The sequence below is a fragment of the Salvelinus alpinus genome, chromosome 12 (assembly GCF_045679555.1).
Source record: "Salvelinus alpinus chromosome 12, SLU_Salpinus.1, whole genome shotgun sequence".
In the NCBI taxonomy this organism is placed as follows: domain Eukaryota; kingdom Metazoa; phylum Chordata; class Actinopteri; order Salmoniformes; family Salmonidae; genus Salvelinus; species Salvelinus alpinus.
In genome coordinates this window covers 33587350-33603361 of record NC_092097.1, presented here as the reverse complement: position 1 = coordinate 33603361, position 16012 = coordinate 33587350, and the positions used below count along the sequence as shown (strand labels likewise).

Genomic DNA, 16012 nt, shown 5'->3' with positions numbered 1-16012 from the left:
ATATACCCATTGATAAACCCAAACATAAAAGCTTGTTTTACTCCAATGTGTGTAAAAATGTAAACAAACACTATTGATAGCCTCAAAACATAGTTAAAGCTACAATATGTTACTTTTATGAATTTAAGAGTGGTTGGAGAGGTTTACAGCCTCTGTTCTGCTATGGAGACAACGAATCACATTGTTAGGGTGGAGACAAGCATCTTGACATTATATCCTGTATCTCTGGAGTTATTACATTTCTACAGGCCCCATCCCTCAGGTTATAACCAATCCATGGCTATTGTTTGCTAAAATAACTTGAGCCATCTTTGTTGTGAGAAGTGCTGCATCTCTGCAGGATATTCCATTTCTGTCATTGTCTACCTCAACCATGGGGACATTTAGGTCATCATCTTCAATTGTGAAGCACTGCTGTTGCAATTATGACAATGCAGAATGTTCTTGGTTAAAAGTACAATGTGTTTGAGACACTGGAAACGAATTCAACACACCAAACATGAGCTCCACTACACCTCTGGTGTGGATATGAGCTTGGTTGTACCATTGTTGCTCAGGTCCTATTGCATGAACAGAGGGGGTGAACAAGAAGTTCGTCTATGTATACCCACTGTCACCACGTATGATTTCACTATGTTGTCCTCCTTCAAGCTGAGCGTACAAAGAGGAGTTTTGGAAAAATTTTGAGTCATGAGTTGTACCTTTCCAGGGTGCAACAATGTTGGAAAACTGCAAACTGGGAGTGTACACACACTCTGCACATTTGAGAACCAGTTTTTACAATTCCTGTACTCCTCAGCATACGCTGTAGTAGAGGGATACTTAATGGGAATATGACATCCATCTATACAGCCAATGACTCCAGGCCAGTTCCCATATTCATAAAACTCTACCTTGTAGTTGGCGTGGGCTGCAGGGAACTTGATGTAATTGTCTTTCAGTTCACATATAGCAGTGCAGACTGGACTAATCTGCATGCAGTCAGTTCACTTACCCCACACAAATCTCCTGTTTCACGATGAAGGTTTCAGATGCCAAAAACCTCCGTATTTGTAGGGAAGGAGGAATGGGCCTTCCCCTAAGAGTCAGATGAAAGCCTTGCCTCAAGCAAACAAATGATCTCAGCTGCATTTACTTTGTACATACAGAAACGGTCATGGAAAATGTATTTAATCTAACTCATTCAGTGGGTTGCTCCTGTCGATAACCGCCCTTCTGTCTGTCCTTGGTGGTGCTCTTTGATCATTGACAGTCCAGGTAATCCATTTCCCTCCATTGCCAATGTTAACCTGGGTGCCACTATCCATTAATCTGAAGTTGAACCTGCCACTAGCCTTCTGGAAATCAGACTTTTTCCATCTAAACTAGGGCATTTCTGAGAAATGCCATTTCAGTCAATTGAGTTTAAAAAGTGCAAATTTAATCTAAGATTAGGTTTAATCGGCCCGCAAAACCACCCATTATGTTGGGGTCTTAGGCCTAACTACATTACATTTACGTCATTTAGCAGATGCTCTTATCCAGAGCGACTTACAAATTGGTGCATTCACCTTATGATATCCAGTGGAACAACCACTTTACAATAGTGCATCTAACTCTTTTAAGGGGGGGGGGGGGGGGGGGGGTTAGAAGGATTACTTTATCCTATCCTAGGTATTCCTTAAAGAGGTGGGGTTTCAGGTGTCTCCGGAAGGTGGTGATTGACTCCGCTGACCTGGCGTCGTGAGGGAGTTTGTTCCACCATTGGGGTGCCAGAGCAGCGAACAGTTTTGGTCTGTAACCTGATTGATGTGTGCATAAATGTGAGAAGCCAGCCTATGTGACCAGGTGTTGAATGCAAATACCCAGGAGACAGCAACTTTACCTTAGCTCCAGGGATAGCTCAGTCATGAGTGCCATAGTTGGCCAAACCAAGCAGATTAGTGTTGGTTCAAAGTGGTAACCCAAATTAAATATATACAAAAATAAAACTAGAGGAAAGCATAAATTATAGGTTAACTAACAAAAAACCCACAAACACTGGCAGGCCAAGAAGCCTCTGGTCACAGAATGCCAATCATCCGGATTACTCACACCTGTCGATTCATCCAGGCAGAGAAGAGCCCTTGACCCAGTTGGTGCTGCCACCTGGGGATGGAGTATGGTGGAAGTGTATCTTGGTAATATGTTGCCTGGCTGCTAACACTGAACTACCCCCCCATATCACAAGACCCGCATCAATAGTTTATGGTTTGCTTGCTACTTATACATTTATTACAGGCAAGTTTGTCAACATTATTTTATGCAGTTATCATTTTACAAGGAATAAGATTATTCCAAAAGATCTATCTTTATTCACAAGTTATTCCCAATGTCCATAAAGACAAATTTGGCAACAGTGGATAAGCTATGTCCGCAAACCAAAATATGTGTTCGCCTAGCGAATTTACTCAAGACACACATTGAAAGAAAAAGGAAACAATCACTTAGCACACAGGATCGCTTGGATCACATCCCTCATTCAGTTACTTTAACAGTCAAGTTCAGACTGTATTTTGATTTGATTTTCAGAAATTGTAATAATGCTCTTGTAATTTATTCAAGCACAGCAAAACCTTTAAGTCTACAACATGCTATAAACATTTGCATATTCATAATTCCATCCAATTCTTTGTGGGACAAAGAATCAAAGATAGTCAATTAAATACAACACAAACAAATCTGAGAGAAATTCTAGCCACCTGCTCTTTTTCCCCCACATTTTATTCACTGCATCGTGAAGAAGTAGACTAAGAATTGACGATTGGAAATGCTTTCTAGGTGAACAGTGCATGTCAGTGTAAAGAGGGGAGGTGTGTGGGTCTGGAGTTCGTGAGGCAGAGGAGTCCAGAGGTGGCTGCTTAGAGGTTTTACACCAGTCTCCGCCTTTTGCTGTCGCGCGCCATCGGTTCCCCGGACGCAGCATTTATTCTGGCCGCCCCCAGAGGAGACACCTGGTTGAGCATGGGGTCGTCGGAAGCCTGGCCAAACAGAGCCATGAGCAGAGCCACGCCGAAGCCAGTAGCACGCTCCCCCTGCAGAGAGGAAGGAAGAGAATGATAGAACAGGTTACACCATGACTCAAATCTATTTTTGTTCCCAGCCCCCGCTCCATTAGCTCTTACACATTTGTTTTTTCACCGATCTGCAAGCACTAGATAGATAAGGTATACGGAGGATGATCCTTTTGTTCCCCATTTGTTTGAGCTGGGTTGAAGCAGGTTAGAGCACACTTTCTGAAGAGACTGTTTATTTGACTCTGTCAAGATATGGGAGTGGCTGAAATGGATTTAATAGATTATGTCTATACTTCCAAAAGATTTAATAAAAAAGGGGTTTCCGGGACACATTAAGCCTAATCCTGAACTAAAAAGCATTTTCAGTGGGGATTCGCCATTAGGTTGGCTTTTTAGTCCATGACTTGGCTTAAATTGGTGTCCAGGAAAACACCCCCACTAAACCCAAATATCCAGTCACTCACAGCATGGACGGGCGAGGCTATGTCCACATGGACCCAGACCCCAGGCCAGTCGAAGCCCAGGTGAGAGCCGATGAAGAGGCCGGCACAGGAGCTCGTAGCATTCTCCCGGTCCTTTCACACACACAGAAAAGGGATACATTTACATTTTAGTCATTTAGCAGATGCTCTTATCCAGAAAATATATAATAGGGTGAAGGAAAATGAACAACAATCATGATAGGCTGTAGAAGCATTAACTCCTTGTACGGAGCTACTTGATTGTACTCCGATCCAGGAATAGGACCTGGTAGACTGGGCATACAGCAGAGAGAAGAGTAGTAGTGCCACTCACAGCCACAGAGTTCTTCATGTCTGCCACAGCTGAGGTGAACTCACTGAAGTGCAGCTCTGGGCAGTAGACCAGTGGGTGAGCCAGGTCTCCGCTGCTGCGGCCTGCACTCACACATGCCATCTCCCACTGCTCACTGTTGGTCATCACAGCACAATGGTACTTCCCTGTGGAGATCCCCTAGGAAAGAGACAAATTAAACCATTGTTTGAAACATATACTTATGTAGTAATTTGTTATACAGGAACTATGGTAATGAACTAAAGTGAAAGGTGGTAATAAGAAGTTCAATGACGTGTGTATTGAGTACAAATTCACCTAACGCTTATGTCAGCAACAAAAAACAGCCTTGTTTTTGTGCATCAGACCTCAGTAACATTTCACTAGCGAACTACTTCACTGGGTAGCCAAAATAATACTGTGTGGTGCATGTGACTTTCAGAATGAGCTCATCAGTGCATCATGAGGGTTACCACATGATGTGGCTTTATCAGTCAGCACAAGCTGCGTTTTGAGTTAGAACAACTGTTATAAGGAAATATTTAGGCCTAATGATTTTGTTTGACACAAACACACCATCCATTTGTGTGAGACAACCTTGATACGTTGCTTTGAGGTCCTCAGAATGTGGCGAGTTTTAGCTGTAGCCCACGAAAATTTCAGTTAGGGCAAAGATCAGCTAGATTAAAAAACTTACTTGGTATAATTATGTCTGTCACAAGCCCTGTTGACCCTTGCACATGTTCATTTCAGCCTATATATGGCTCTGATCAAAGTGCAGTGACTGTTACAGCCCTGACCGGCTTTTATGAGGGTTTCAACAATCTACATGGTGGTGTGACTAACTTGTGCTACCATAACATACATATAAACTATTATTCGCCGTTAGTCAGCACCTCCACACACATTTTTCTGAGTGTGCACCAGCTCATGTTTTATTAATCTAACATTTATTACCTAACCATCACTTCTGAAAATGTTCCGACCAAATATTATAGAAATACAAATATATCGAATGCCTAGAGGCTTAAATCTATTCTAGAAGGGCAAAACTATATCCATTGCTTGAAGGACAATGACAATACGTGATTAAAGAACTGTGGGGCACCAAAGTAATGTAGGTGTGTGTTGTTGCCAAAGATGCAGTGCTGTGGCCCTAGAAGAGCCTGCCAGTCACACACCTGTGCCCCTGTCAGGGTGGCCATATCCAGGATGATGTCAGCAGAGAGGTCCTTGCTGGCATACACCACACCATCAGACAGCACCAGCCTGCCCTCGGCATCAGTGTTGTTGATCTCCACTGTCCTTCATCAGAAAGGCAGCAAAAAAACAAAAAAAGGCTATTCATACCACAAACTAAGCCAGCATCGTAATAATGGATCCTTGGTCAAAAATCAGCCAATTGTGTCTTTCCCACACAAAGCCCATCAGAAGGAAAAACCCTACTTTCCTCTATCAGGTTACCATTGTATTAGCCTGTTTTCCATTACTTTGCCTAACTGGTTTAAATTAATCAACATTTAGGAGGGTACTCACTTTCCAGAGTAGAGTGTGTGGATGTCATCTGGCCGTGTTGCAGCGGGTCCGACTGCATTCTCTGCCAGGCAGAATACGGCATGGAGATTGTCTTTGAAGCCCTGAAAAAAAGACATGCATTTCAAAAAAAGGTCTGCACACAACTTTTCAAACACTCAATACAATCCCATAGGGTGTCTCCAAACAGGACCTTATGTTGCAAAATAAGAGGTTGATTTGAAAGATTAACCAGGGGTAGTAGGTAGATCTCACCTGTTTGACAGTAGCTTTGAAAGCTCCTAAAATGGCTGCGGCCCCACCACAGTCTCTCTTCATCCCAGGCATGTTGGTCTTGATGTGAAAAAAAAAAAGCACATTCATCCTTTACAACATTGTAACTGAATACTTATTTCGCTGGCTACTGTTATATACCCATTTATTTATACAAAAGACAGAATGATCACATCATGGACCTGTTCCAAATGGCACCCCATTCCCTTTATAGTACACCACTTTAGACAAGGGCCCATAGGGCTCTGTTCAAAAGTACTGCACTATAGGGAACATGGTGCCATTTGGGATGCAACCCAACTGACAAGCCTCATGCTTGCCTTTACCTTTCCCTTGATGCTGAGGCCTCCAGTGTCATATACGATTCCCTTGCCCACCCATGCAATAGTCTGGGTGGCGCCATCTGGTTTGTGGCTCAGGACTGCCAGAGCAGGGGGGTTCACCGCTGCCTTGCCCACTCCATAGATCCCTGAGGGCCCAAACAGTCCAAAGTGATTGAGTTGATAACTCAATATTAGTTTGTGGTTATCAGGGAAAACAACCATGAGTGTATCTGCATCACATGACAACTCAAACTAAAATACAAGCTTTATTCCAATGTGGGAAAACTAATTTGACATTCCTTTTGGCCTAAATCTTTTGGGCCCCATTAATTAGCTAGTTTTACTGAGAAAGTAATATTGCACATTCAAAGACAAACAGAGAGGAGAACCAACCCCCCAAAAACTCCAAAAGGGAAGTGGAAGAAAGCGTGTGGTCATCATACATGCGAGCTGATACATATGATTAAAAAAAAATGAAAATGTAAAGAGTGCAGCCAGTTTGAAAATACCTTTTTCTAACTGGACCACACAGTTTGTGTGATGGGAAGCAAAGCACCAAACAGATTTGAGTCCCAATTAGAGTATGGGAGCAGAGTTGCTTTGGCGTACCAAATTCTTTCCAACCGTTCCGCTAAAAAACACTCTCAAACCGTTCCGCTAAACTGACACTCCAAATTCACTCCATTCCTTAAAATCACCATTTAACCAACACCCATCTATTTTTGTGACTACTTGGTTTTGAAGTATTGAAAACAAACCATATGATTTTTATATAAAGTATTTTAATAAACATGAAAAGGCGACTAAAAGCATTCACAATTTCAAATATGCGAGGTGTCGCATTAAACTGCATATAAACACTTTAAATAGGTCAAGAACCAGATGGGTAGCCTAAATTCAGCCTATTATTTCAAGGCTATAGCCTACAAATAAATAGTGAAGCATTAAGCGCTCAGCATTTAAACATTTTGTTGTATTAAGTCATTATACTCTATAAATTGTGCATATAGGCTGTGACTTAATTATAATTCACTTTTAGAAACACGAGTTTGGCCAGAGCGTGGCTTCAGGCTCATGTGATGGTGCCTGCAGAGCAGGCCAGCAGCAGAGAATACCCTCTCTGCGCTTGCAGAGCCACTGGGGATGCTAAACACCCTTCGGGCCACTCTTGCCAGGGAGGCAGTATTGCAGTGTTGTTTTTGTATTTTTCTATAGGTAGGCCTGACATTTTTTATAACCCTATCAAAACAGAAAGCTCCTTTAAAGGAGGTAATATGTCAGGCCTATTGGGCCAAAATCAATGATAGCCTATTGTATAGACATTAGAATGAAAATTAAGAGATCAGATTTTTTGTTTATAAATACTTTTCTACAATGACAGTTAGCTACCCACCTCATTCCTTTCTTTTAGCATGTGCACGTAGTAGACCATCATGCTTTCGGGATACGCGTCTTTTCAGATTCCACGATGACTAGTTGTGGACACTACAACATATTCCCTCTCTTGCCCTTGGCCCTCCTCAGCTTTGTAAGTCACCTTGATTCTGCACCGGTGTGTTTTATCAGTTCATTAAAATATTTAGCAAACTCACATAATCTGGTCCCAAAACATAGAAGCATAACACATTGCCAAGACCCTCCTGTCCTGATACACTACCTCCAAATCCTTTCTGTTTCAGTTCCTCTCCTCGAATGATAACAGGAGAAATGCCCAGTTCAGTCCCCACTGCCTTAATCTCCTGAAGACAAAAAGGCATACCCAGTCAAAAAAGTACATTTTGTTTAATTAAGTTGTTTTAAGAAGTCACTGTCGATTGTCCATTACTTGGGTGCTATTGCTTTATGGTAGCGTCCCAAATGGCACCCTAAACCCTATATAGTGCACTACGTTGAGCAAAGCCCATATGGCTAAAAAGCCGTGCCCTATGTAGGGAATAGGGTGCCATTTGGGACGCACACGATAACTACATTAGGATATCACTTGCCTCCAAGAAGTGATCAGTATTCATCTCATTGCACGGTGTGTCCACAATCCGTGCTGCCAGTCTCACTCCATCAGCAGCATTGGCAAGACACTGGCAAGAGCCAAAGCATAAATTACGTTAATTTGTGTCTTTTAGCAGATGCTCCTATCCAGAGAGAATTACAACCATGCAAACATGTACTCTAGATTTACATGTATGCATGTACAGTGCATTCGGAAAGTATTCAGACCCCTTGACTTTTTCCACTGTTAGATTACAGCCTCATTAGAAAATACCCCCCTCAATCTACACACAATACCCCATAATGACAATGCGAAAACAGGTTCAGAATCTTTTGCAAATGTATTACAAATGAAACATCACAGCTACATTAGTACTCAGACTCTTTACTCAGTACTTTCTAATTGCTGCCAAAGTTGCTTCAACAGCCTCAAGTCTTCTTGGGTATGACATTAGAAGCTTAGCACACCTATATTTGAGGAGGTGACCCCATTCTTCTCTGCAGATCCTCTCAAGCCCGGTCAGGTTTGATGGGGAGCGTTGTTGCACAGCTATTTTCAGGTCTCTCCAGAGATGTTCGATCGGGTTCAAGTCCGGGCTCTGGCTGGGCCACTCAAGGACATTCAGAGACTTATCCCAAAGCCACTCTTGCATTGTCTTGGCTGTGTGTTTAGGGTCGTTGTCCTGTTGGAAGGTGAACCTTCACCCAGTCTGAGGTCCTGAGCGCTCTGGAGAAGGTTGGCATCAAGGATCTCTCTGATGCTGCCACCACCATACTTTACCATAGAGATGGTGCCAGGTTTCCTCCAGACGTGACGCTTGGCATTCAGGCCAAAGTGTTCAATCTTGATTATCAGACCAGAGAATCTTGTTTCTCATGGTCTGAGACTCCTTTAGGTGCTTTTTGGAAAACTCCAAGCGGGCTGTCATGTGCCTTTTACTGAGGAGTGGCTTCTGTCTGGCCACTACCATAAAGGCCTGATTGGTGGAGTGCTACAGAGACGGTTGTCCTTCTGGAAGGTTCTCCCATCTCCAGAGGAACTCTGGTGCTCTGTCATAGTGATCATTGGGTTCTCGGTCACCTCCCTGACCAAGCCCTTTTCCCTCGATTGCTCAGTTTGGCCGGGTTGCCAGCTCTAGGAAGAGTTTTAGTGGTTCCAAACTTGTTCCATTTAAGAAAGTAGGCCACTGTGTTCTTGGGGACCTTCAATACTGCAGACATTTTTTGGTACCCTTCCCCAGATCTGTGCCACAACACAATCCTGTCTTGGAGTTCTACGGACAATTCCTTCGACCCCATGGCTTGTTTTTTGCTCTGACTTGCACTGTCAACTGTGGGACCTTATATAGACAGCTGTGTGCCTTTCCAAATCATGTCCAATCAATTGAATTTACCACAGGTGCACTCCAAGTTGATGATTAATGGAATGAGGATGCACCCGAGCTCAATTTCAAGGCTCATATCAAAAGGGTCTGCATACTTAAATAGGGTATCTGTTTTTTATTTTTAAGAAATTTGCAAAAATGTCTAAAGACCTGTTTTTGCTTCGTCATTATGGGGTAACGTGTGTAGACTGATGAAAAAAACATGTATTTAATCAATTTTAGAATAAGGGAAGGGGTCTGAATACTTTCCGAACACACTATACATACCACAACAGCCAAAATTAGAGGTCGACCAACTAATCGGAATGGCCGATTAATTAGGGCCGATTTCAAGTTTTCATAACAATCGGTAATCTGCATTTTTGGACGCCGATTATGACCGATTATATTGCAATCCACGAGGAGACTGAGTGGCAGGCTGACCACCTGTTACCCGAGTGCAGGCAGCAAGGCGCCATGGTAAGTTGAGCATTAACACTAGCATTAACCTTATCTTATAAAAAACAATCAATCTTCACATAATCACTAGTTGACTACACATGGTTGATGATATTAGCTTGTCCTGTATTGCATATAATCAATGCGGTGCCTGAAATTGTGTCACTTCTCTTGCATTCAGCGTAAGCAGTCAAGGTATATGCAGCAATTTGGGCCACCTGGCTCGTTGCGAATTCATTTGCCAGAATTTTACATAACATTGAAGGTTGTGCAATGTAACAGCAATATTTAGACTTAGGGTTGCCACCCATTCGATAAAATATGGAACGATTCAGTATTTCACTGAAAGAATAAACGTTTTATTTTCAAAATTATAGTTTGCGGATTTGACCATATTAATGACCTAAGGTTCGTATTTCCGTGTGTTATTATATAATAATTAAGTCTATGATTTGATAGAGCAGTCTGACTGAGCGGTGGTAGGCAGCAGCAGGCTCGTAAGCATTCATTCAAACAGCACTTTCCTGCATTTGCCAGCAGCTCTTCGCTGTGCTTCAAGCATTGCGCTGTTTATGACTTCAAGCCTATCAACTCCCGAGATTAGGCTGGCAATACTATAGTGCCTATAAGAACATCCAATAGTCAAAGGTCTATGAAATACAAATGGTATAGAGAGACATAGTCCTATAATAACTACAACCTAAAACTTCTTACCTGGGAATATTGAAGACTCATGTTAAAAGGAACCACCAGCTTTCATATGTTCTCATGTTCTGAGCAAGGAACTTAAACGTTAGCTTTTTTACATGGCACATATTGCACTTTTACTTTCTTCAAAACTGTGTTTTTGCATTGTTTAAACCAAATTGAGCATGTTTCATTATTTGAGACTAAATAGATTTTATTTATTTATTATATTAAGTTAAAATAAAAGTGTTCATTCAGTATTGTTGTAATTGTCATTTTATATATATATCCGATTAATCGGTATGGGCTTTTCTTGGTCCTCCAATAATCGGCATCGGTGTTGAAAAATCATAATCGGTCTACCTCTAGTCAAAATAACACATGGGACATTTGTTCAGAAAATGCAAGGGGTGTAACCGTTTGCTAAACCTACGTTTCGGTATGTATTGCAGTTTTGGGGTCATGGTTCGGTACAGGAGGAAAATGAAATGCCAATTAGGCTTGGGCAGTATCCAGATCGTCATAACTTTATACTGACCTTGTGCCATGCCGGGATATTCAGAAATACCGTCACTGTTTTCAAATCCCCACTGATAGCATTGCTAACCTTCGGTTTCCAGAGTAACAAGTACATTTAAAACCCCATAGAGAAAGCTAACTAAATGCTAACAAGCGCATTGCAAACATTTTGTACAGTTTCTGACCTAAACAAGTAACAAAAAAAATGCTACTCACAGTTTGCTGCAAGCACAAAACATATATTAGCCAGCGAGGCTCTTGGTCCACGAGGAGATTCTCTGTTGTTACCAAGAAAATTCTTGATTTGGGAAGACGCTAACCACTTAACTAGATGGCTAACTAGCTACTACATTTGCAAACAAAATGCAAAACTGCAGAGCATGTAGCACATTTTAGACAGTTAACAGTTATATCTAGCAGGCAAACATTACGTTCTGAATTATATACTGTAAATAGATCATCTGGCGCATGATGCACAACAGTGATTCACAAGGCTTGGGGACTACCATAAGCTTCATTAATAAGGTGACAGCTGATATGAAGAAAGCACTGTTCTTTATCTCCTAACATATTGCACAAGTTGACTGCAGGTATTTACGAATATGCATATTTATTAAAAGTTAGTTTATTTTATACCAAATACCCCAGTATATGGTATACCGCCTAATCCTAATGCCAATAGTTACTGTAGTTCATTTTTGTTTTGGCAAAATATGCTAAACTAACCCAGCAATAGGTCATGAAACAATGTGGGGCCCTATAAAATAGTTTTTTGAGCATTGTTAGTGTCAGCTATATATAGGACTCTGCATTTGTGTAAAGGTTAGGTTACTCGGTCCAACACTCAAGGGTGGTGGTGGTGGGGTCGACCGTCCTCATTATTGCAATAATTAATCGGTATTAAATACAGATGATTGTTTGAAGAAATGACCAAATCTCTCTCAGTACTGAATTTCCACAACACACACCAGAGTCAGCGTATCAAGGTACTGTTGAGCAGCTGACTTTTTGAATTATTTTACAACGTGGTGTGTTCTAGCAGGGCTGGAGCAAAAGCCTGCACCCTGAGTAGCTCTAATGGACTCTACACAAGGGTTGGCAACCCTGCAACATTACAATTACAACCAAATACTTTTTATGTCTTTATTAAATAATTCCCTCATTCAATGAACCAGGGATCAATGGCTATGGTGAGCTTAAATATTCTGTGTTCAGGGGAGAGCTAAGCTTTATTTTAATGTATTATACATGTATGTTTTCTGAATTTTTATTATGAGTATTTCTGTGGATTTCACTGGATGTTATCAAATCAATCCCGTTACCGGGATCTGAGCAGGATGGGTTCACCAAGAAGTTTTAACAGCATAGAAGTTAATTGTTAATTAGGCTATTCAAATGTATTTTACTTCGTCAGAATTACATGGCTAATATTGAATAGAAGAGCACTTAAGGAGACAATTTTACAACAGAATGCAGTATTGGTGTAATCAACTGAGCACACATATCAACTGCGTGTTTGCCATTTGCGGTTATACACGAGTGCCAATGAAAAGTTATTTTAGGACATGACAATGGCATTAATGCATGCTAAATAGTTAACCAGCCAAACTTCAACATATGATTTGAATTTTCTATCTAGTTATTCTCTCTCGGCAGGTAATGCACACACCATGACTTTTACAGAATTGTCATTGCTGACAAAACATTAGCTATAACTGGGCAAATACCTCAATAGCAATGAATACCAACAAATGTGCAAACACAGCTCAATTTGATCTCAATAAACAATCTTGCGACTGCATGAGTGAAAGACCGCTCGTGCCTGTCAATGCTGGCCTACAATAATTAAACTCCGATGCGCACTACAGAGATTGGGATGAGCAAAACATTGCATCCGGAGGACACTGATTCAATTCTGATCGGAGTAGCGTAATTGTTTCATAGTTATTTTTTAAATCTATAATCTGCTTAGCCAAAAAATGTTTTACTTGCCACAGGCAAGCGGACAAATCTTAATGTCGAGCACTGTAGTGGTTTTAACGGAATAACCTACAATGTTTTTTCAGCTCAGATTTACTCAAGAGGCATAGCCTATAGGCCAGGTGGTTTTTATATTTTTTTATGTATTCATTCAGGTTCACAGTGCGGACCGAACAGAGGTGCCCGTACCAAACGGTTCGGTAGGAATACTTGTGCATTTACTAGGGGTGTAACAGTACATCATAAAAGCACTCCATATAGATCTTGGAGTCAGTTTGGTCAGTCATTTACAAAACCAGTGTTTGGCAGCAACAACAGTGGCTGATGTAGGTCCACAATGGCTCTGGCAATGTATAGTAAATACATTGTATAGTAAATGTAATGTATAGAAGTTTGAGATACCTGCAGTATAGTGAGGTCCAGTGGTCCGTTGTCTTGGCCCACAGTGATGAACTCCACAGTGACTTCTTTCTTCTCGGTCCTGCGGGAGGAGGCAGAACGACGGGAGAATATAGGGAAAGCCCGGGCGATGGCACAGGCTGAGGCAAACACATCAGACCGCTCACACACCACCTGGACAGACAGGAACAAACATACTTTCACTGTCTGATAACAAATCTGTAATAACAGTCAACCTAAAATGATCAATAAATGCAGTGTGTCAATCACAAAGCATGCAATTTGGCATATTGCCTTAAAAGTAAAACCAAAAGACAGCATAGGCCTACTTTAACTATGCAACCACATGTAGGCCTAATCTATATATTGTTTGAGACTTCGGACTGCTGTAGGGGCCCATCTATGGCTTAACGATCACATTATCACTAAGGATCGAATAATAAATGTCTGGTGCGTAATGGCAGATAAGGTCAGCATCACCTTAAACTCCACGGGCATGTTTCCCACCACAGATTAAGCCTAGGTCCTGGACTAAAAGCTATTCTCAATGGACAACTTCCAATGAAAGTGCATTTAAATCCAGGACTAGGCTTAATGTGTTTGGGAAACCGGCCCCGTATAGCTCCGAATTAGTCTTTAATCCCAGTGCAGTGAACCGACTGACCAGAATGCAGCGGCTTGTCCCTCCAGGCAGGCAGGTACGGACCAGACGGGAAAGGAAGTGGGCAGAGGAAGGGCTGTTGTGTCTGCTAACCCGTGAGGGCAGGGCTGCCACGGCTGCATGGCTCAAGTACAGAGGGCAGCTGTCAGTAGGGTTAGGGTTCAGAGCAGTGAGAGCCGCCTGCCAGACCTGGATAAAAATATAAAAATAAAGTTTTCACTTTGTTAGCAAATTATTGTCACTGTCAGTGCTATATTATGATGATCACATAAGCGCTGGCACCGATTCTGAATGGCACTGAATACTGTAAGACTTGTGAAAGCATATGACATAAGTTGGCTGACAATGTGGTAAATTGTTGAACAATTTACCTGCAAGTTGCACATACTGTGTTGTCAAACAGTGATAAGATATTAGCAAATCAGAAGACCAAATAGTGATCAAAGGCTGCGTTTACACAGGCAGCCAAATTCTAATCCTTTTCCCCAATTAATGGCAAAAGATCTGATTGGTCAAAAGACTAATAGTGGCAAAAGATCAGAATTGGTCTGACTCCACATGCAGCTGGCTGGACCAAACATCAAGTAGTCACGAGGAGCAATAGCTAGGTTAGTCGGGCACATGCAACTTCAAACATGATCATTTAACTAGCTAATCCAGTAAAACTGACTTTCCTACAGGCTGGCTTCTTCAAGTAAAATGGGGGGAAACGTAAATTAGAATTTCTTGAAATTAATAATAAAGGCCAATTAAGTATAAAGGCCAATAAAATATTGTCAGGGATCAAGTACCGAGTCAATGTGGTTGGAGAATGGAGATGGCATGTTAAAAGCAAAGCTAGCATGACTTGATGTGATAGCTAATTTAGCTAGCAAGCATTTAGCTAACTTTATTAGCATTGTCAGATTCAATCCAAGGAACTATGCATGGCCCATTGAACTATTTCACAGAATACCAAGAGTAAAAGTAAGAATTTTTTCATATTAGAATTACAAGTTAGCTAACTTACTAACTAGAACATTTTTACTGACACTATCTAGCTTGCAGTCAGCGCCAGTTGACAAGTGAGTGCTTGCCGGGGAGCTCTAGCACGAGCAGCCCTGACTTTTTATTTCCTCACCTTTTCGCTGACAGCTGGCTGCAATTTCCCCTTGACCTGGGTCCAGTTTGTTTGCGTCAAGTTATTCAGTTGACCGACAATGAGGACCGGGCGATTTTGGGGCTCCGAATCTCCAGCAGAAGCCTTGAACTCGAGCACCACGTTCGCCATCTTTGGACAAACCGATGGATTGATGCCCTTTGCACTTTATCGCACATCCTGTTTTTCATAGAGCTGTGTCACTGCTGAGGTTGAACGGGAAGTCAGCACTAGCACGGATCTTGAATAGGATGGGATTTTTCTGTACAGTAGTTGTACATAGTGTGAGAAATATATTTTTTAAACCAGTAAGTTTTGTTCATTTTCCCCGTAAAATAAAAGTGGAAAAGACTCAATGGAAAGACTATCCTATCCTACTTATGCATAATGTTTTCTTGGTAAGCAGCTATATCTCAAACTGCCGATACGAACCAATGCAATGCACGTGTATTATTTCTTTAAACCGCTAATATCCACAATCGTAAAACAAAACAAAAAACATAAGAATAACATGAGCCATAATATACCATTGGGACGAAGGTGTCCCCCCGCCCCCAGAAAACATCCAGACATAAACAATTATGATTTATAATTGAAGTGTGTATAAATATTATCTATATATATATATAACTGAACTTTGGCAATGTTTTGGAAATGGCAAATTCTGTCCATGACTCCATCCCAAATTGTACCCTATTCCCTGGCTATTGGTCCTGGTCAAAAGTAGTACACTATTTAGTGAATAGGGTGCCATTTGGGACCTCCCCATGAATTCAGCTTCATCATCAGTAATAAAGACTTGAGTACACTTTGAATTCTATTCATAATTTAACATGAAATGGGTCACATATCTTTCCAAAAAA

The 16012-nt window shown here is 41.5% G+C and overlaps 1 protein-coding gene across 1 annotated transcript; it reads right to left on the bottom strand.

Moving 5' to 3' along the window:
- Positions 1–2223: 2223 nt before the first annotated feature.
- Positions 2224–15320, bottom strand: npepl1 (aminopeptidase like 1). The gene is made up of 12 exons (XM_071335905.1): positions 15132–15320; positions 14015–14200; positions 13354–13524; positions 7942–8031; positions 7614–7695; positions 5960–6102; positions 5616–5693; positions 5364–5464; positions 5009–5132; positions 3831–4007; positions 3500–3610; positions 2224–3053 (listed from the first exon to the last, which is right to left on the bottom strand). Exons 1-12 carry the CDS (start codon positions 15279–15281, stop codon positions 2889–2891), a joined length of 1578 nt encoding a protein of 525 aa, XP_071192006.1. The 5' UTR covers positions 15282–15320; the 3' UTR covers positions 2224–2888.
- Between the last annotated feature and the right edge of the window lie 692 nt (positions 15321–16012).